Source organism: Lissotriton helveticus, chromosome 3_1, assembly GCF_964261635.1.
Source record: "Lissotriton helveticus chromosome 3_1, aLisHel1.1, whole genome shotgun sequence".
In the NCBI taxonomy this organism is placed as follows: domain Eukaryota; kingdom Metazoa; phylum Chordata; class Amphibia; order Caudata; family Salamandridae; genus Lissotriton; species Lissotriton helveticus.
The window spans coordinates 494652933-494676415 of record NC_136061.1 but is presented as its reverse complement, the minus strand read 5'-3'; the positions used below and the strand labels follow the sequence as shown (position 1 = coordinate 494676415).

At 45.2% G+C, this 23483-nt stretch overlaps 1 protein-coding gene across 6 annotated transcripts in view; it reads left to right on the top strand.

Moving 5' to 3' along the window:
• The window catches only part of PMS1 (PMS1 homolog 1, mismatch repair system component), an 851578-nt gene that overhangs the window by 597661 nt on the left and 230434 nt on the right, over positions 1–23483 (top strand). For 5 of the 6 annotated variants that reach the window (XM_078680380.1, XM_078680384.1, XM_078680379.1 and 2 more), the window contains one exon: positions 22214–22690. In XM_078680380.1, the coding sequence (XP_078536506.1) occupies positions 22214–22690 (477 nt within the window). Of the gene's footprint in view, positions 1–22213; positions 22701–23483 lie in introns of all 6 variants that reach the window. The other variant, XR_013608658.1, reaches the window with a different exon arrangement.

Genomic DNA, 23483 nt, shown 5'->3' with positions numbered 1-23483 from the left:
GCCTGGCTTCCGCCCGACTTCAATGGTTGCCCCAGCAACCCACAGGGAGTTTCTCGCACTGACAGCGCAATCAGGCTTCCTGGGACTCCTCGTCTTGCGGGTCATGCTGCCTTGCCCCCAACCGCGCCCCCAACCAGGCACAGCCACCTGGCTCCGGGCTGCGGCAGTTATTTCCTTGCGGTCTCGGCGACAATACGGGGTAGGCTCCCGTTTGAAATGAAGACAATTGCAGGGTGATCACCCGTTTGAAAGCACAAAACCCGGGGTGGGCTCCCGCTAATCAAATATGCATAAAACACGGGGTGGGCACCCGCTCCTTCAGCACAACAATGCGGGGTAGGCTCTCACCTCTCAAGAACATGCAAATGTGGGGTGGGCACCTGCTGTTGAAGGGAACTTGGGGGAAACCCTACACCGGGATTCCCTCTGCAATCTCGGCAGCAGCATGCTGCAGGTCATCCACGCTCCACCCGTCTGGGGAGCAGACGCAGCGCTCTCCAAAGTAAAAGCCAAGCGCTCACCAGGTGCTAGAGTAAAATGTCCAGGGGCACTCTGTTGACAGGGCTCCTCTTCTCCATTGTTAGGTGGGGGCTCGTCATCAGAAAAGGGGGATGGAGCCAGCATTCACTAGGGCAGGTACAATCCTATTCAGGGACTTCTCCTCTCACTACTCCAAATTCAGATGTCCCATTCAGCCTAGCGCTGACTCACCCTGCCCCTCCTGGAGCCCCACACACCTCACCAGCCCCTGTCACTCAACAGCCAGACATGCAATTCACATCAGGTAGGCAGACACATAGCACACAGAAATGCCAACTTCTAAAAGAGGCATTTCTAAAATAGTTACAATAAATCTGTGCACACCATTGAGCAGCATTTATTATCACTATTCCAAACATACCAAACTTGACCACGCTGCTTCTCTCATATCAGGAATTACCACTGAAACACTTATTAGGGAATCCCCAATGCATTCCAATGTGAGGGCAGCCCCACAGTAGTGAGATACCAAAATGGCTGATTGTCACTACCAGGACATGTCACACACTTAAGGTACATGTCCTTTCTTTTACCTACAATGCAAGCTGCCCATAGGACTAGCTAGGGCCTACCTTAGGGGTGACTGACATGTAGTAAAAGGGGGGGTCACTGACGTGGCACACACTTTAGGTGCCACGTCACAGCGGCAGTAACACTGCGCGCACAGGCCCTGCAATGGCAGACGCCTGAGATAGGTTTGCAAGACTACTTTGGTGGGTGGCGCAATCAGTGCTGCAAGCCCACCAGTAGCATTTAATTTACCAGTCCTGTCTATATAAGATACTACTTTACAAGGGACTGACCAGTAAATTAAATAGGCCAAACAGGTGTAGACCAATCTTACCATATATAATTCAGAGAGCACACGCGCTTTACACTGAACAGCAGTGCTAAAGTGCCCAGTCCTAAAACCACCAACACCATGTCAGAAAAAAGGCTAGGAGAAAGGCACAAAGTTTAGGGATGACCCTGCAAAAAAGTCGAACAGTCACATTATGTTAAACATTCTTAGTAGACACAGCCTGAAGGGATCATCCTTAACGCCTGCAATGTTCCAGAAAAGGATATCAAGTGTGGATGGGGAGCTAATTGAGTGTGAGATGTTTTCTAATACCAGTGAGTCCTGGTGCACAGTGGATGTAGAGGATGAAATTAAAAAAGAAGTTAATCATTGACATCCAAGTTTCTCAAGGGCTCAAAAGCATTTGATGTAGGTACAGTGAAGTTAAACCTACTTGAGTGAACTGAATGAGTTGAATGATAGGCACTCCTAGATATAAAATGGGTGAGACTGACGCTACCACCATGCACAAACAGATGTTTATAAAAGTAATCCAAAGGGAATGACAGTATGCCAGAACCCGGACTGTGGTGGGCAAAAAGATCCCTTAGAATACGGCTTGCAAGGCAAGCATTGTTGAATTTAATGACCATTCAGTCACGTGCTAGAGTTTGGGGCCTTACCCAGCCATTGGGCCATCTAACCATATTAATGTTAAAAGTGGCAGAAAAAATTCCATATGACCATGAAGCCAGTGGACAACCTCGTTTCTTAATTGGTGCATATCCTCACGATCCCAGCCTTAAGGATAAGTACAGTGGTGAAACAACAACAAGCGGAGTCGCTTCTGCAGTGAAGACTAAACGCAACAAGTCAGTAGCAACGCCAGCCATCACCATGCAAAACCAGGGCGCCACATCAGTAGGTGCGCAGCTACTGCTGTCTTGCATACAAAAGGCATGTACTTGCTCAGTGTCCAGAACAGACACTGGTGCACGTGGCTTTGCCTTCTGACCCCCCTGCACGGTGTCAGAAACATTAGAAAAATGCATAGGCCCCACGGGGGATAAGGGGTTAAGTCAAGGGTAGATGTAGCTACGGAGACCGCTTGAGTGAGTTTAACAAGAACCCTTTCTGTATTAGAAAGCCCGTCTTGACATTGCTAAAGTTCACCATCAGATTACATAGTTGAGGATAGATTGGTAGGTTGGGAAGACGGTCAGCCCTGGAGTATTGGAGTAAAACCTTGGCAGGAGCCGCTGTTTTAACTCTCCTCTTCCTGTTAGAGAAAACACCAGAGGCAGTGAAATCACCAGACTGATGAACAATCACATCAACAGTTTGTACAGTGCAAGGGGCTTGGAAAGGGATTTTGGAATTGTCCGATCTTATGGTTGAAGAAATCTTTGGAAGGGAGGCAACATGGAGGGTGAAATCATCGGCTGCAGAGGCACTGGTACAGCCTGCAGGGAAGGTGTCGGCTGTCTACGTGCACTTCAGAGGGCCCCGCCTCCAGGCAAGGCAGCAGAGGTTATGGGCCTTGTAGTCCTGCACTGGCCCCAGTAGGCCTCCAGCGATGCGCCCCAAAGCATTCAATCCATGTATGGTTTCAAGCACATTTTTAATAGATATCAATTGAAACCACTTGAAGAAAGCATGACAACCAAAGCTGAATTTGAAAGTGGTTTGTATTGTGATGATTACAAATTTCAGCGGACAGTTAAATTTGCCTATGGATAAAATACATAACTATTTGGAAAGAGGTGGCTCGTGAAAGGATAGTAGGCATTCCTTGTGCATACGGCAGCAATTTTTGTCTTACTTTCGCGTTAAAGGCTGTCCATGTCCTTAACGCCTGATATTCGTGCCACAGACTTACTTGAGAAGTTCAATCTTCGCTGAAAAGGACCGTTGCAAAAGAAATACTAAACGGCTAAAGCCCCAGCCACCTGTAAAAATGTACGTGTACTTTGCGTTTTTTTTAGTTAGTGATAGGTTATGCAGTTTGTTTCTCTGCCAATCAGATTTTTACATAGCCGCCATATTTCAGAAACTATCAAAAATATTTGCAATGCAAAAAACCCAACTGAAATTACTTTTGTGCTTTTGTTAAAGATGTTTGTTCGTTTATATAGTTTTGTGCAGACCGTATTTTTACAATCAATTACACATACACCCAATGATATAGTGCTGTTACTTTTGAAATATATTCTCCGATCTTTAACTAGGGCTCAATTTAGTATAAACTTCATCTTGTCCAAAATAGAAGCGACCCTGCTGTCACTCATGTCTGCCCACGTTTCTCCTCACAATTTCTGCAGCACACAGTTCAGCTGAAGTTTACTTCTTTATTTACACTGTCCTTGTTTATGATACCCTTAATGAATTTACTCCAGCTCAGTCACAAACTGAAACCTTAACCTCAACGTCCTTCCACTGATTCACTGTGCCCTATTTATTCATATAACACACAATTGTTCATGCATCGTGTTTGTTCTAGCAGGTCCGGACCACATCAGCACAGAGGGGGTAGAATTATCATTCATGTATTGGGATACTGCTTAGGTGCTAAGGCAATATGACGCTTACATTTACTGTGCTCAGATTTGTTGATGACATGATACATTTGCTCACACCAGTGATTCTGTAATTCCTGCTACTTTGATATGCAAAATTAATGTATAATAATCCTCGAGTTTATTAGTGAGCCAGGAGGCTTTCCTAGTTTAGTAGGGAAAGCAGTTTGTTGTTCTCCCGATTTTGCTGGCCATTTGGGACTTCTGATATTGCAATTCTCTGTACTGCTCTCCAATCAGAATCTCTTGCGCATTGACTATGTATCGCTCTTTTTTTTAAAAAATTTGCAATAAAACCCTTTAACTTTTCAGTTATCAATTTATTTATTTTTTTCAATTTCAAAAACTTTTTTTCGACAGCAGTCATAAAAGCAGTTTTTACATCCTATACTACACAATAAATACTACAACAATATTAAGATCGTTATCTCCTAAGAAACTCATTAAACATAGTGCTGTTGTTTTACAGTTTTAGATGCATAATTAAAACGAATCAACAATATCTGTAAATTCATCCGACAGTGTCTGAATGTTGTAAAGTGCGGGTGCGTATGGTCCATGACCAACCTAGGAATTTTCCTACAGCAATCGCCAAAAAAGGTGTACAGTCCGATTCCAATATTCTTAGCGCCTCTATACACCTGCGCGTACCTAGATTTAAACACACTGGTTTTATCCATTTACGATGTGGGTTAACATAAAGGGGGTAAACAAACAGTATGTGGGCTGTATTCTCTATCAAATCTTTACAAAGGGGACATTTATCGTCCTGGTTTACTGACCATTTGCGGGTAAACGCCTTTGTGGGGAGCGTCCCAGTTCTAAATTGGAAATACAGTTTACTATCAAATGGCCTTTCAATAGTGTCCCAGTATGGCTCACAAAGTGGTATGGGTTTTATATCCAAAAAACGTCCTGTTAGATTTGTGTTAGAATCTGAATTATGATTGGACGACCATACCATTTCCCAATACATATTCTTTAGTATAGCTTTTGGTGGAAAACTTCCTAAATTGGGAGAGTTCCACAGATGGTCTAATCCCAGTTTACTAAGTAGCCCTCTTATTTCTTTTAACCACGGGATTGAATCTGCCCTAATGATGTCCTTTAGGGCAGATGCATAGTGTACAAGTTCAGGAGTGGACATAATGCGTCTCCAATATAATAAGGGACGCAGCCGTGCCAAGTCTTTGATGTTTTTCCTGCCTAGATCATATGCCAGTGCCACGGTTGGAGTACTTTGGGGAACCCCAATCAGACGGCGAAAAAAACTATTTTCCGCCAGAGTTAGTTGTTTCAAATTGGAGAAACCCCAAAGTTCTGAACCGTATAAAGAGGCACTAATCACCTTCATGTTATAAATTTCTAGGGCAGGAGTAATAGGCTTGGTCAATGAAGCTTTGTGTTTATGGGCCACTACACCTGCCAGCTGATGGATTTTTAAGACAGCAATATCAATATGATGCTTCCAGCTCAAATTAGATTGGAGGTTTATACCTAGGTATGTGAAAGCCTCGACCTGCTCTAGGGGGATACCATTGAAATTTATTGAGCCCTTGAAGGTGTTCCGTTGGTTCAAGCACATGAACTTGGTTTTGGATGTATTTATCTCCAGTCCACGTGCTTTGCAAAACTCCCCGAAGGCATTGACTGCCTTCTGAAGCCCACTCGGTGTACGGGAAACTATGAGCGTGTCGTCCGCAAACATGAGAACAGGCACACGTGCCCCTGCCAGAATCGGTGCATCGGTGGGAGAGCAGCTTAGATGGTCTACAATGCCGTTGATGTAGATAGAAAACATTGTCGGTGCCAAAACACACCCCTGCCGAACCCCGCGCTCTACAGGGAATGTGTCAGTCACCTCACCCTGAGCTCCCCATCTGATTCTAGCGTAGTTGTTCTCATGTAAGCGGACGAGCAGCGTCAATAATTCCGGGGCCATCCCTGCTTCGGCAAGCACCCCCCAGAGCTTGGAACGAGGAACCAAATCAAAAGCTGATTTTAAATCTACAAAAACAGCGTAGAGAGTTCCATTGGTTAGCATCACGTTCCTCCAGTAGAGGGCTCTGAAGAAAAAGACCTGATCAACTGAACTTGTGCAAGGTCGAAACCCAGCTTGATAAGGGGATAAAATATCTTTTTCATCAATCCAGGTTTGCAGTTTATTTTGCACTAATCGACCTATTATCTTTTGGGCAGAGTCTATAAGACTGATAGGTCTATAATTGCTGGGTAATGATTTGTTTCCCTTTTTAAAAACTGGAATTATTTCTGCACCCGTCCACGAAGTCGGTATTGGAGCACCTCTGGCCACAGAATTAGCTAGCCACTCAAAGTACTGACACCAGGATGGACGATCACTTAGAAACACATCAGCAGGTATGGCGTCCATTCCTGGAGCGCGGCCCCCTGTTACGCAATCCAGCGCAATGCTAACATCTTTTATAGTGAATAACTGACTTTGATAAAAAACTGTGGGAGGTAGGGTACACTCTTCTTCAGCTAAAACGCAAGCGTATTGTGGTTTGAAGAAGTCAACCCATTGATTTTTTGCTACATTGTTTTGCGGGGGTTGTGCCACCCCTCCTCTATCCCACTTTACCAGTGCCCAAAATTGGCTTTGTTTCTTTGCGTCACAGGCGGATTTAAGATCACGCCAGTGAGCCTCATCCCACTTTTTCTTAGCCTCTTTTTGAACCTTCCTATATATGTCCCTCGCTCTTCTCGCACCTAGGATATTCTTGTTTCGAAGTTCGGTGCTGAGGTTCTGGCGGGCTACTCTACAGGTTTTGTCGTACCATCCAGTTTTGGGCTATTTATTATGGACATTTCCTGGTTTCATCTGCTTCTTAAACTCCTGGAGCTTGGTAAAAAAGGACATGTGAGCATCAAGCATAAATTCGGGGAAATTTTGCTCTTTAACATGTAAGTTTATCTTTTCCACTTCTTCAAGCACCACTTTTTTAAGCTCCTCCAACCTCTCTGTATTCTCAATTAAGCTACCCCACTTTATGTGGCGCTGGTTGTTCGAGGCTACAATATCTAAGGTAATTTTACCACCCCCGTAGATTAGTTCTCTTGACCCTGTATTTGCTTTAAAAACCATGCAGAGAGGATTGTGATCGCTCTCTATCCGGATTTTAACTGCCATATCAATCAGCCTATGCCATGCTCTAGTATCTACTAGAAAATAATCTATTTGACTGGAGAACCTACCATTATCAAAAGTGTTATTCCCCTGTCGATCTGAAGGGGTGCGTCCATTAGCTGCTCTGAGTCCTCTTGCTAGGCATAGAGCCTTCAGTTGAATGGCCACCGCTGACCATCTTTTAACTACGGGAAGTTCTAGCTGAGGGATACCCCACTTATTGTCCTCTTCTTCTGTTAGAATTTGATCTTCATGGCCGAGCGGTTCAAAAGTGGTGTTAACATCGCCCCCAACAATGAAGTGCAGCTGTGCTGGAAGAGCTTCAAGTTCATGGTCGAGAGCAGTTATTACTTCAGATGTTTGACCACCCGCTACTCCCCTAGCGTAGATGTTAAATATGGCCATCCCCTGTCCATTGGCCCAAATAAGATTGACTGACAAGATATCATCTAGTGGAAAGCTCCTTTGCTGGATTCTACAGCATAAGTTTTGACAAACCCAAATTATCAGGCCCCCTGCAGGGCGACCCTTGAGATTTTTTATAGCAGGGATTTGGAAATTGAGGTACCTTAAGTGGTGTATTGGGATCACTGACCATGTTTCCTGGAACAATAGAATGTCAAATTGGTCAATAAATTTACACCATTCTGGTGATGACAGCTTGTTGGTGATTCCAGCAATGTTCCAGGAAAGAAAGGACAGGCCTATCTCTACTACTTCGTCCACTGCTAGACCAAGGGGAACCTGAGATGGAGTAGTGCCTTGTATTTCATCCACCAACCCTATTTCTAGTTCTAGATTAGTATGGTGGGGGCATAAGGGTTCGAGTAAGGGTGCGACTAGTCCAGGAGCGAGACATGGTTCTGCCGTAGAGCGGACAGACTGTGACTCCAAGTGTCTGTTCTCATTTCTATTGCTTAGAGTAAATGCAACATCTGGCCCATTCCCTGCAATCAAAGAAATAACATTTGTGAGACCAGACCCCTTCTTTATGGGAGTGACTATGCTTTTTAGCTCAGCTAATTCGTTATACTCTACACTGTTAATCGACTCAAGTCAATCGCATTCATTCAGATCTGATAGTGCCCCAAATCTGTTTTCAAGGTTGATTTCCCATTCGCTAGATTGGGGGACCCTGCCCCACTTATGTGCCACCGGATTCCACTTTGTTTTTAAAATACTCGGGTTCCCTATTTTACCTCTATGATAGAAAAAATCCAAAGTTAACGGAATGATATCTGTGCTTCTGCGTTGAGGAGGGAATAGATTACTCAAAACATCAGGGAGTACTTCTGGGCTTAAAAAATGTAGAACTACACAGTCACCTTTGAATTTTTTCCCACCATTCCCTATCCAATCCACCCTTCTTGCCATGGTGATTTCCTCAGCTAGCTGCTGTTTACCCCATGTGGATATCATCATGTTGTTAGATAGCCAGTGAAATGCTTTGCTAATCAGGGAACTAGTAGATTCCACTTGGCCCGGTTTTAAGGACGGTACATTAGCCAGGACCAAGACTAGGGGGGAGGCCTCTACGATAAGTTGAACCGGGCCTTTCTCGATGCCTACCCCTGTTGATTTAGATGGGTGAACTTTGTTGGTTATTACCTGGACATTGTTGGGTACTTGGAGTTGTGCCATTTGGAGGATTGGGGCCACTTTATCCCTGCCCTCTATCTCAGCCACTGGAACATTCAATGTAGGCTCCACTCTATTTAGAGCAGGAGTTGGCAAATTACCCACCTCTTCCACCGTCTTGTTTATGATTCCCCCTAGCCTATTTACCTCAGCGGTCAAATGATCAATTTTGGTTATCAGCGGTTTGACAATACTTTTGATCTTGGAATCAATCATACTCACAAGTTTTTTAATTTGGTCGTCCTCCAATATCACCTTCCCACCATACTCCCCTGTGACATCTTTTGTGGCCATAGTTTTGGGTGGAGAGACAATCCTTTTCCTACTAGAGCGAGTCCCTCCACGTTTTTTCTGGTCCTTTCTACATGCTCTAATTGCTCTAGCAGCTGGCATAGACACAGGGGAGGGGGAGGGGGAATTTTCTATAATCATATTAGATTGATCTATGGAGTCGTTGACCAGATTATCGTCAGTAGGCATGGTTTGATCGAAATTGTCATTCGGGGAAAATACAATATCCGGGATATCCTACAATGAACCTGTATCGGGGCTTCGACCAGATTAGGTTCTGGTGAGGAATTCTGTGTAGGGATTATGGGTGTGGAGCTCAAGCCCAATGATATCCTTCTTGTGCTATTGATTTTGCTCACTACCTGCACTAGGTAGTTATCCATGGTATTAGAAGCAGAGGATGACTTTTGTTTGGACATGTTACGCACAATAGGATCGTAGCACAGTTGCACAAGAAACTCAAGAATAAATTGAAATTGACAGTTAGCGATAGTGCACAACACAAGTAGTACTCAAGGGTATTGACAGCAATAAATCTTACGATATGGATGCAACAAGGGGGCCACAAAGGCAACGGATAAGGATCCTGGCCCAGTCCAGTCATGGTCAGTCTCGGACTGTCTCAGACTGTCCGCCCTTTCTCTAGGCTTCGTTCCGTGCTCCGTCCCGCACGCGTCCCACGTGCGCATTATAGGTATTCCTTTAAGGAGGGAGCACAGGAGGGGGCGGGAAGAGGACCAGCTGCGGCCGATCAGCGCCGCTGGGCAGGCTGGTCTTCGCAGTCCCGCCTCTATCCGTGCGTGGGTGGTGCAGGCAGTGTCAGCCAAGTCGTCTGGATCCCCGGCAGGAGATGAACAACAAGGTTCCTGGGCCAGCGAGCGGCTCCCGCGGAGCGGGGGCCGCGTGAAGTGGCGAAGTGGCCGGAAAACAGGTCAGGGAAGCAAGGTTTGTGTCGCAAGCAGCAGCCCTCCAACTAGCAACAAAGGCACCCACCGGATACGCTCACAGCTAGATCTTTTGAGCTGGAGGGGGCGGGAAGGGGACCAGCTGCGGCCGATCAGCGCCACTGGGCAGGCTGGTCCTCGTAGTCACGCCTCTATCCGTGCGTGGGTGGTGCAGGCAGTGTCAGCCAAGTCGTCTGGATTCCCGGCAGGACATGAACAACAAGGTTCCTGGGCCAGCGAGCGGCTCCCGCGGAGCGGGGGCCACGAGAAGTGGCGAAGTGGCCGGAAAACAGGTCAGGGAAGCAAGGTCCATGTCGCAAGCAGCAACCCTCCAACTAGCAACAAAGGCACCCACCGGATACGCTCACAGCTAGATCTTTTGAGCTGGAGGGGGCGGGAAGAGGACCAGCTGCGGCCGATCAGCGCCGCTGGGCAGGCTGGTCCTCGCAGCCCCGCCTCTATCCGTGCGTGGGTGGTGCAGGCAGTATCAGCCAAGTCGTCTGTATCCCCGGCAGGACGTGAACAACAAGGTTCCTGGGCCAGCGAGCGGCACCCGCGGAGCGGGGGCCGCGAGAAGTGTCGAAGTGGCCGGAAAACAGGTCAGGGCAGCAAGGTCCGTGTCACAAGCAGCAGCCCTCCAACTAGCAACAAAGGCACTTTTCACTTATTTAGAACTCAGTTATTGAGTGGGCCTCATGAAATTGAGGTTGAACACCGTCTCCAACCCAGTGAAAGTTGCCATTCTGATTCAGGATTTTTTTTTCGGGTGTCTAGAAATTTCTGGTACCCCACACCTACACATTGGTTGTGTCTACGTGCGTAATTTCTGATTGAAACGTTCTTGCTGACTAAATATATAATAGCAACTTGTATATTTTAGTTAAACGGACTAGTTATGAATGTTGGTGGGATTGCGTCACTCACCTAAAAAGAGGCCATCGAACTGGGCCTCCAAGACCTAATTTTAAGAGGCTTCATGCATTCTGCCACGGTTGAGTCACGTTGGCGTGTTTGAAGTGTTCAGGTTTTAGATTGCTGCTAAGCACATTATTTTGACTCGATTCTTCGTAAAAAGGACTGGATTAAAGCTACTTTTTATAACCTTTCTGTTTTGATATCAGCTGTTACTAGCCCTATATATTAAAGGAGTGTTTGAAAGGGGAGCTTGATTATTGTAGTGGATCGAATAAACTACATTAACAAATTCAGCACTTTGTGTTTTTACTGCGAAGATTGCAGATGTTCTTTATCTTAGCTGTTGCTCTATATTTTCTTGAATATGATTTAGCGCTTCTCCCAACGAGCCATTTAGGTGACTTCTTGGGTAAACTAAATATTGGTACCACACGTGAAAGTTACAATGTTATAACTGCGAATGCCGACTTTTGGCTAGCCCTGTCTTCCACCCTGCTCACATAAAGGCATATGAGGCAGACACAGGCCTTGGAACGGTCACTGCAGTCCACGGCCAGACGACGCACTGCTCTTTTCGTTTCACTGCTCAACACGGCCTTGAAATCTGCCTCTCCATATCTTGGTAAATTAAATCACCGAATGACTCGTTGTAGTTCACGGCCACTTAGCCTGCAAGATTTATACACTTTCCATGTGATAAGTGCGCTGGCAGTAAATTCTACGGCTGCAATAATGCGGTGCTTCATCCACAATTAGTGTGTGAAACATGGGTAGCAGCAGTTTGCGAAGCCATGTGGCCAGAGGCCAGAGACATCAACATGCCTACCTATGTCCTCATTCAGCCCCATCTCTTGGCACTGGAGGGAATCATGATTTATTTCCTAAAGTGGCCATGGGGAATCGGTTTGCAGAACACGCTCCTTTAGCCACCTGCACAGTGCTGGCCACGATTCCAAGAAGCAAGCGCAGGGACTGGCATTTTATTCAGAAAGAGAATCGAGATGCAATCGCCTTTGTGTGTGTCTTGGAAGGGAAGAATATTGTAAGCTAATTTTATCAAGCGAATAAAATCAGGCTCCAGTAATCCTCCCGCTCTCTGTCCCTGCTTAATCACTACTTGAAAGTACTAACTTTTTTTTGGGGTGGGGGGGGGGGGGGGGCTGAGTTTCAGAGTGCTAGTAGAAACGCAAACCTCCGTCTGCACCATTTCCATTCTCCTCTTCTACTGTAAATTATTCTAGAATTAGTAGAGTGTCCATTTTATGCAACTAAGAATTTGCCTATTGATTCCAAGTGTGGAAAAATCTTGCACATAAATGTTTTGTATATTTTGGAAAATAAGTCCACTTGCAAATGACACAACATGATTATTTACTACAGTTTAGACTTAGTAGCTTTTGCACATTGAAGGCTGTGGGACCTGGACGCCGTAGTTTCAATTTCTGCTTATTTCCTGTGTAAATCACATTATCTACCGATATGTCAATTTTTTCATCATCTTCAGACTGCAGAAAGGAGTTACATTCTGTCCTCTCGAACGATTGAAGAACCTTTGGTCAAAATTGTCACTTTATTCCTCAAAGTCCTAATTTCTAGTGATGAGAAGCAAATGTGGTATACTGGCAGCATCCACAGTAATCCAGCCAACGTACACAAAGATTTAGCATAAATTAAGTTTTCAGTGCAGTATTATGCACTGAATTGCAGGGGGGGTAGTCCAAAGCATGCAATGAGCATAGTGTACTATGGGACCAGAGGGTATGGGTAATAGCCAGAGCTGCTGACTTTGGAGCTGGGGATCCAGGTTCAAGTCTCGGTGTTAGCTCAACATCCTGTGATTCTGGGCAAATCACTTAATCTCCCTATGCCTAGGAACAGCGCATAGAGACCCTCACGGGTGATTAGCCATGCTATACGAATACGAGTATAAGTATTAGTATTATTATGTTTGCCCCATATTCGCCAGGCAAGCCTTCATTAGGACTTAGTTGTACAATGTGTTGCCATATCTGAGTATTTGAGGGTCTGGGCATGAATATTCAGTATTGAGAAGTGGAGCTGGTAACAATAGCAGGAGAGCAGAGAGATGAGACAAAGTAGGTGGCCCTTTAGTCTGTACTCATGTTGCATAAAATCACCATAAAGCCATGCAATAATACGTTTCAAGATTACACTTCTCCTTTTATAACAAATCTGAATTTGGGTTAGGGTTGTTACACCATTGGGTTGTTTACAGGAACCTAGAACGATTAGGGGAATATATAGACTTGGCGAGGACCTCTGTATAGACAAGTCACAATAGTATGTCCAGAACAGGCTTCTCCAACAGGTATCTCATGAGCTACTGGTAGCTCTCCAGCTCCCTGCAATAGGCTTCCTATGTGCAGCCCAGTAAACTAATTAAGAAACTTTTCCTTGGTTGTATTAATATATCAAAAACACAACAGAGAGAGATAGGGTCAAAGTGATATTTTAAAGACCTGCCTCAGTTCCAATCCCAATCTACCCAATAACAGTAACAAACAGAACTGGGGTTCTAATATAAGCAATGCCACCTAGTGCCTCAGCCTACTCCAAGAAGTGAATGAAAAATAGAAGAGCAAAGAAACAGGAGTGTTGTGAATAAGAGGAAATCATTGAGCAGAAGCTTGGATTCCCATCAATTGTCACTGTGATCAATCTTATCATTTGATTATCCACCCATATGGATGATTTGTCTCTTGATCATAGAGACTAACTTCCAAACAAGGGGAGATTCGCTCAATGGGATCAAAACAAGAGCCTCAAAGGAGAAAAGAACAAGTTGTACGTTTCTTAGATCATGACCACATGGGAGTAACGTGCAGTGCAAACAAAACAACGTGCATAGTGATGAAAATAGAGTTGTAGGGAGAGAGAACAGCAATTTACAAAAAGTCCGAAAGGCCTCCCCCGTCCTTTCAGTACACACCAGAGGCAACGACGGACAGAGCGGTGCTCTTTTTTTGATCCCATTGAACGATACTTCTAATTTAGTAGGTGCACTACAATAGGTATAGCCAGTGCCCCCTGATGGAGGACGTCCAAGCCATTTATGTGACCAGTCCACAGAGAACAAAGGTGTAAGGGCCCGCCGAAGATGGTGCTGAGCATATTTTCCACATAATCCTCAACCTTTGGCCTTAACGTAGTCTCTAGAGTGCCCACAATCTATATGTTTTTATGGTGGAATGACGCCTCTAAAATCTCACCCTTCACTTTTATCACTGCTAGCACTTTTTCCATTTGTAACTGTTTTTCATTCTGCGAGTTGATTTTGCCTTCAATATCTGAAACTCAGCTTTCCAATTGCCTCAGACGGGTATCATGCTTATCTATCCGCTCTTTCATGTGATCTAGATGGATTGTCAGAGTGTCTATTTTGGAATCGATTGTGCTGAGACTATGCTTCATGTCTGCTTGAATATGTTTAATGTCCTCCATAGAAGTGTCTGTGTCTCCATTGGGTGGTGGCGAGCACTGCTCATTCTGCGTTGTTTTGGATGCCTTTTTTATTTTGAACTGGTGTTGGAACTGCTGTTGGTCCTGGTTACCCATGTTGTCATTGTTGCCGGTGTGGTCATATGTATTATGTCACTCCAGCTATGTGCTCCGTGCGGTAGGGTGCAGGGATCACTGTCCCCGGGTCCCGCCTCTACCCCAGCACACACAGTGTCACGGGCATGAGCAGACCAACCTCACGCTTCCACACACTTTCACCACTCAATAGCCATGGGGCTACACAACAGTGTCAACCCTGCAGCTGGCACATGGGCTGAAGAGTGGGATCTGCACAGTAATATGCAATTGGGCAGGTAGGATCCCAGCCTCCCATGACCATTACCCCCAGTGCGAGACCACAGCAATGACGCTTCCTTCACATATGTCAACAAAAGAAGGGACAAGGGGCTAGTTTAATGAGGTCCAGTGTACATGCCCCAGAAGGACTGTTGTACAAAAAGGCGTACAAAGTTCCTCAGTGATAATGAGTTCGAAGAGAAAGAGCATGTAGGGGAGGTGTGGTCAGGAAAGGCTAGGGGTGTGTGAAATAAGGAGTGGGAATTCTCCTTGTTGGAACTAGGGCTCTCACACACCTAGCAAGCTAGGTGTCATGCTTCATCATTTGAGCCTGCCCCTCGCCAGTTTGGCGCTGCAATATCTGGCGGGCACCCAGAACCGGGGCTCCTTGTCGTGCATCTTTTGTTCCTGCCGGTGGGTGCAGTGGGGGTGAGAGGCCAAGTGTGCGTGTAGTTGAGAGAAGAAAATGTAAGTGAATTAAAATAGTTCAGTTAGTCCTAATCAGGTATTTTATTCCAAAGGTAAACTGCCTAATTAAAAAGTTGACAGGGGCTGCCAACTAGTAGTAAGATGTCTAGTAGTGTGTGCCCTACTCTCGGGAGATCAACATGTTTCGTGTCGCGAATGTCAAATTAATCAGGACACTTCATCAGGATCAGTGCTAAAACTACCTACACCAAGGTAAGTGAAATCTACCTACCCTGTATGTTCATGCTGGACCTAAAAGATGGATATATAAAGACATATTGAATGTCGCCGCCAACTATCCAACGCGATGTACTATACTCCCATTCAAACAGACCCCACACCACGGTTGGCCACTAAAATCGCCACGGTGGTTTTTGAGGCAGAATCCAACGGCTGAATTAGCCGTAAGGAGGCAGACTTTTTGATTGCCAAGGAACCGCGGGTACCCTATTTTTACACCTTACCTAACATTCATAAGGGTACTACCCTGGTTCCTGGTCACCCTATTGTCTCCGGGATTGGTTCCATTCTGGAACCCCTCTAAATTTTCTGCGACCATTTCTTGCAACCACTAGTGAGTGAGACCCCATCATTTGTAAGGGATACAACTGACATCTTACAAACAATACCTGCAACACCTGAACCACAAGAGATCGACCTCCTTGTTACACTTGACGTAGAGGCTCTCTATACTATATTCCTCAGAGAGCCACCCTTGCAACTGTTGAAGCGATTCTTAACACCCACGAATGGACATCACCAACCCCCATTTCATTTATAATGGAATGTGCTACCCTGGCGCTGACAGAGAACCTAACTTTGAGTTCCAGCAACAGTTGTTCCATCAGCGCCAGGGTACATCTATGGGGAGCACATTTGGTCCCAGCCTGGCCTGTATCTACATGGCGGCATTTGAACAAGACCACATCTTGAATGCCAGCAATCCTTACCTCGATAACCTGAAAGTGTGGAAACGGTTTATCGATTATATTCTCATTCTTTGGCATGGTACTAGAGCTGACTGCGAACAGTTTGTAGGATGGATCAATGGACTGAATGAATACCTCAATTTCACCCATACTATCGCAGACACCACCATCCCATTCTTAGACGTGAATATCACACGCACTACAGGAGGCCTAATAACATCCCTGTACAAAAAACCAACCGACCGCAGTAGTTTGCTCCTCTACTCCAGCCACCACCCCAAAGCTTTGCGGGACAACTTACCCTTCGGTCAATTTTTGAGGATCAGTCGTAAATGCATGAATCTTTCTGACTACAAGGCAGAGGCTACCACCTTAGCAGCCAACCTCAAAGTTAGAGGGTACCCAGAAAAACATATTAGAAACTAACTCAAAAGAGCCATGAATAACCGAGGGAGGCATTACTGGAAGCCTGTGTCAAACCACTTACTGATTGCATGACTTGTGTGACGTCTTTCACACCAGATTCCAACGGAATTAAAAAGACAATCCTCAAACACTGGCAGATCCTAAACACAGGGGAGTTAAATCTCCCTAAACCCAGATTCGCGTACAAAAGGACTCGCAATCTCAAAGATTCGCTGGTTCTTACAAGACCAAGAAAACCCGACATGAATACCCAAAGAACCCTATGGGGATTACCAGCAGTGACTGGACACTACCCCTGTGGTTCATGTGTCGCATGCCCATTAACCACCGCTACTAAGGAGCTGAGACTACTACCTAATTTAAAATGGACACAAAAAAGACATACCAATTGCAACACTAAACAATGCATTTACATGCTCACCTGCCCGTGCGAGATGCGGTATGTGGGTATGACATTGCGGCCCATCAAGACTAGGATCGCTGAGCACCGGAGCAACATCCGTTGCCAGAGGACCACTACCAAATTCTACACTCACTACAAAGATACACACCACAACCCAGACAATTTCTCGTGGACTGTACTGGAAGCCTTCTCCGCTGCTAACAAGGCGGCACTCTTCAGAGCCGAACAGCGATGGGTGCATAGATTGTCAGCACATATCAGTGGCCTCAATGATGACATACCATGGGGGTCGTTGCGAGGAAACCCCACCCCACCTCCACCTGGAACCCAGTATTATATACACAATTTGGACTCATGACAGTATGGGCTGTTTCTATATTACATGGAGGCCCTGTTTCCAAACCGTGGTACATATTGGAGTGCCCACCTCTCCTCCATCTCACGTAGTTCAGCCAGGTTGATTTGGTATTACTGCTCTCTATGTCTAAAGAACACGTTACTAGATGGCCGCCAATATGATTCTCACGATAAAATGCGGATCTGTTCCATTACATTTCTTGCCTATTGCACACTAATTTACACAGCCCTTGTTCGACCTTGAGAACGTGGTACTGGAGTGCCAGTATTTCCCCACATCACTGTATCTATTCATCGATATAGCCACTCATAGTCCCAGAAACCTGTTATAAGATGGCCGCCGTAGTGAGACTACACCAAGCAGCGAGTGGTACAACCTCTATTTCGACACTCAGACACCATGTGATCCACCAAGCGATTACTTCAGGACACTCCCCTGGTACACCTTTACCATCCCGGTGTCGGCAGCAGGGTAGGTCCACGGTTTTGAGTGTCCAAGACGCCTGGTGAGTACACTCGATCACTTAATACTTGGAGATTGTTCCTAGATGCGGTTCGCTTCTGGCAAACTGCCGGGAGACGTGCCCTCTCTCTGCATGGGGAAGGTGCTTGCAGGACCGCTCCAGTTTCGTGATACCGAGGCTTAACGCACCAGCTCGCTGGGGGCGTCACGCTCGGGGTACCGTTCCGACGCTGGCTCCCCTCCCACCTAAACCGGCTGCCGGGGTGGCCCATTTAACACAGATACCAGCTTACAGCCTGCATCTGAAGGTTACCTCCTAATACGTTTTCCTTATGAACCACACGCCTTCATTTACTAGGCTAACCGGGAGTTCCTTGTGACTTCAACATTCCTCCCCTTCTTTACTAGGACCCAATTGGTGTCCACATAACCGCCGACGACTGCTGCCAGCATACTTAGCTAACAGTATTGGTGAGTTATTTACCTGATGTGTTCTGTTTAATCAACCCGTTTTTATTTTCTATGTCTATCTTGGTGTGACCCATTGAATACTTGAATACTGCTCTTTATACACTGTATATCGATGGGCGTTCACATACAAGCACTCTAGTGGAGTCCTCCCCCTCCTTTGAATTCAGCAAGACTGAATACAGTTTTTCACATTTTAGAGCATGTCACAGATACTGTGGTCATTTTAATTACATTGCACACGATGATTGCAACTGTGCTGCAAGTACCATTGGACAGTGATTAGTCCATTGGCTAGTTCTTAAGATTCCCCTCTACTGCTATACTCATGCATGTTCTTATGTCCTTATATATCCTTCTTTTAGGTCCATCATGAACATACAGGGTAGGTAGATTTCATTTACCTTGGTGTAGATAGTTTTAGCACTGATCCTGATGAAGTGTCCGGACTAATTTGACATTCGCCACACGAAACATGTAGATCTCCCGAGACTAGGGCACACACTACTAGACACCTTACTACTAGTTGGCAGCCCCTCTCCACTTTTTAATTAGGCAGTTTACCTTTGGAATAAAATACCTGATTAGGACTAACTGACCTATTTTAATTCACTTATATTTTCTTCTCTCATCTACACGCACACTTGGCCTCTCATTCCCACTGCACCCACCGGCATTAACAAAAGATCCCCGACAAAGAGTCCCGGGTCTGGGTGCCCACCAAGTATTGCAGCGCCGACCTGGCGAGGGGCAGGCTCAACTGATGAAGCATGACACCTAGCTTGCTAGGTGTGTGAGAGCCCTAGTTCCAACAAGGAGAATTCCCTCTCCTTATTTCACACACCCCTAGCCTTTCTTGACCACACCGTCCCTACATGCTCTTTCTCTTCGAACTCATTATCACTGAGGAACTTTGTACCCCTTTTTGTACCACAGTTTCCTTCACATAGTCACATACCGGAGTATTCCCTATATTGTGCCCCCTCACCTCGGCACACCACAGCCGCAACCCAAAACTCGCAGACACTGGCAACGGTAGCCGCCTCTCTCAAGCATGGAGACCGACATCGAGATGCGCTCAGCCCCATGATGACACTACTCTCCCAGGGTCACCCAGGCGGATGTGCAGTCTCCTAACCATCTGCCTGCCAGTCTGAATTGTCCTAGGTAGTTAAATGTATTGGACTAAACACACAGGGTTAACGGTCTCTTGCGCCGAGCCCGCTCAACTTGTAATGCCCCGATCAGGTCCCAGTCCAACTCGGCCACTTACAGTCAGGCCTGGGCCAGGCACTCGGCACACTCCTTCCCCGGCAACTCACCTTACAGCTTCGGTACGATGATGTCGGGTCCGGTCTATACCCAGGTCCAGGATCTCTCTCCAACTCCCCTCTGGCCCTAGGTACCACTCAGATGTTTGTGTTCACAGGGCCTTCGCCAGTGGCGTAGCATGCCCACCATGGCCACTGAGTCTCGGTCGTTATGAAGCATGCTACGGCGTTCATGTGTAAAGGATGAAGTCACTAGCGGATGGATGTTGAACGGATAGTTCACTCAGCCAGCAGAGCCCCACTAATGTGCGGCCATCTTGAAGCCTAACTCTCTGGCGCCACAAATGAATATGCTGTGTTAGTTTGCATGCGCTTACAACACATGCCATTATAACGAAAGTCAGAACAACAACTTGCTGTAGGGGGGGTGCTGGATTTTGGAATAGTATAATTTACTATTCCAACACCAGTCTGTGTAACAGTAGGGAAGATGTTGGATTTTAAATTCAGCACATTCTGCCTCCTAGAGCAAATGGTTGTTCTGACTTGCGTTGTAATGGTATGTGATGTAACAACGCACTCGTTGTAACGACCGCGTTATAATGGCATGCATTGTACCGCTTGCTTGGTAACCAATGTTTACCGCCCCAAACACCTCATAAATTTCAGGAAGAAATTCTGTGATATATTGGGTAAAAATAAAACTTTTATGTATTGTATGTATGTGGCATGTGTGTAGCGCAAACCTAGCTAAAATGCACCAGAGCAGGGTTCAGAGTCCAAGGCAAGTTTACAGGCAATAAGTGACTGGAGTGGAGATGGGTTCTCAGAGTGGGGGTGATGAGCTGTTACCTTTTAAATATTCTGACCTGTGGCATCACATTGCTAACTACCTGAAACCACTTACCTCTGACAGTGGGTTACAGAGTACAGGCTAAGGCTGCAACTACATTGGTGGAAATGCTTTGAACAAGGAATCCTTTGACTTTCGTTTGCCACTGTATCAAAATATTGCATTGATAATTTAGCTGAGGTTGACCAACCAATGATAAACATATTATTCAACTTGTATACAGCAGACTTGTTTTTAGCTCTAAAACATGCAAACCTGATCGCTCCTAAAATTGGGTCTTCAAAGATAACATTATTGCAATATGCAGACGACATTGTGCTAATGGACCACTCGTGAACTGGGATTCAAAAAGCCCACCACAAATACCATGAAGTAAATAAACAGACAGTTAACAAGTCAAAGGCAAAATGGTCATATTCGGACAAAGTAATAAGAAAGGAAGTGCCTCCTGGAGCCTGGGTCCACTGACCAGCCAAAGGTCAAATGTCTATAACCATCTGGGCGTGTGACTGTCAGCAAAGGGTGGACCTAAAACCCACCTGGGACACCTGGAAACTTTGTCAGCGCTGATCATTACAAGACAAAGTCAGCTTAACACAGCCTTAGAGAGCCCTTCTACAAACACCCATTCGACGGGTCCTTCAGACCTCTCTCTTGCCAGCACTCACCTTGGGCCAGGAGGCATTCCTGGAAATCTTCACAAAATTACTCGACAAATTTCAACTCCAAGCCTACAAGAGAATTTTTTGTCTCCCGACCTATACAAGAGGTTATTTAATAAGATTAGAATTTGGCCTTGAGGCACAAAGTTGGTCTAACATGGGAGCATTCTTAAAATACCACTACAGGATCATTAATGCTCTGCCGAACACCCTGAAATTAATCTTTAACAGATTTTTACCACAAAGCCAAAGCAATGGTCGAACTACTTAACCAAAGCAGCGAGTACACTTCATAGACATGTCTGTGCCAAATGTTGTCTTTATGTGACTTTTGTCACGTTTGACCTTTAAAAAAATTCTTAAACAACATATAAAAGTACAGGCAATAAACACCGATCTGTCAAAACTAAAAACCAAGAGCTCGCCGGCATGCACTGTAGTGGCCGTCTCATATGATACTGTCCTCTTGTCACAACGGAGACCGCCAGCCATATCTCTGGCACGCAGTAGTAAGGACATGCCTACAACAAATCATGGCTGCAAGTTTGATGTGCATACAAACCAAAGAGCTGAACCCTATATGGCACTCCCTTTCCTTGATCACCTAGTGCAGACTATGTGGAAATCTAATGGAAACTTTTAACTACCTGCTCGGCTGCTGTCCTGTCCTTTTGATTGCTCGTTGTGCCTAGCTAAAACCTTTGTTCTTTGAAAACAGGATACGAACTTGCAATGAGGCCATAAACTTGTTTTTTAACATAGTGGAGCCATGCTACCTCGCAAAATTTAGCAAGTATATTTCCCTGTTGCTAGTAGCTTTTAAAGACTTTGATAAATTGGACTAACACCCCAAGCATCACTGTGATGCACCATAGACTTTAACTCTGTCCTGCAAAGCTGTTATGTTTATTTAGATCATATGGCTCTTAGTAAATATTTTCTCCCAGATATCATCTGCACTTATAGTCCACTGGGAGGCTACTCAAATTTTAACTCTATTCATCCTGTATTAAAGACATCGTGTACTTTGTGCATAGTTTGTACAGTCCTAGCTCTTTTGGACATTAATGATATGATTTGAGTATCGATCTTGCTTATGAATTGGCAATTTTATGGAGTCTATAAAGAAATTGATCAAAACTTTAAGCCCTCGTATATAATTGATTTTTCTTAACATTAATTGCAAATGATTTTAATTAATTAAGCAATAAAGGACTTTGACTATTATCTGAGGTTGACCATTCACTATTGCTTTATCTCTTAGGTATGAAGAAAGAGCAGCTGAGGACCTGGAGAGATACACTAACCAGACAAAGAAAGCAGCAGAAGAGTGTATGCAGCGAACTCCAAAACCAACAGAAAAAAAACTGCGATTGGCTTGTGCACAAAAGCCTAGAGCGAATGGACCTATGTCAAACCAGCAAATACTTGACACACTTTTTCAGTCCCAGAAAGAAAGGAAACCAAAAGCATACCCAGTGAAAATTGTCTCAGTACCGTTTACTTTGAGTTCCCTAAAACAACGTCTTCAGAAACTATCAGAAAAGTGTGAATCGAGTGGAGAGGAGCTTGCCCTTGTCAATAAACTGAGCTCTCCTGGTGCATGGATCATTACTTCTGAAAAAAAGATAATGTTGCTAAATCCATACAGAGTGGAAGAAGCTTTGCTGTTTAAACGACTAATGGAGAATCATAACGTTCCTGCTGAGACACTGGATAACCCAATCATATTAACAGACAGGTATTATGTGGTGAGTGGGGGTTGACTTGTAGAATAAAGCAAAAGAGTGATAAGTCAGCCAGAGCATTGGTCACAATTTTGATAATTCACTACGTTTTGCTGTTCTTAGTTTTATTCTTTAATGCCATGTTATGGATGTATTGATTCATTTACTTATTACATGAGTTTCATAACATGCTGGCCTGTAACCTTTATTTTATGAGAGCCCAAATTTTGATATACTTCAGCCAAGGAATATCGAGGGCCTTGTCTAAAGATGGACAATATTTAACATGTGCTCTGGTAAATAATACCTGAGATTTAATCCATATTAAATGCCACAGGCTAGGATTTCTTCAACATAAACCATACCTGATTATTTATGCAAAATGTATGAAGAAGTGCTCTATGGAAGTCCCCTTGAAAATTGACTGTTGGGGCGTGGCCAACATGGCGGTTGCACTTTAGCGCTGCTCCTCCACAAACCCTTTTATCTGTCGTACGCCTCGACCTGTAGCCGACATCCACCGATTCACGACACATCAGGGAGTCCGTATTTCAACACCATTGCCTGGAAGCTGGCAGAGCCATGTATCCCGAGACGGGCCCTCGCCGCTGCGAGGAGCGTTACACTGTGGCCCACGGGATTCCCTGACCTCGTTCTACTTAGAACCACCCGGGGAGGCTCCCACTGCTGTGGTCAGCATAGTTGGCTGTGACTGGCTTTTTTCTCAGGCCTACTAGGGTTTTGCATTCGATTCTCTGAGACTGTATGTTTTGTTTGTTCTCTGCGCCTTGATGCCCTGGGGCTAAG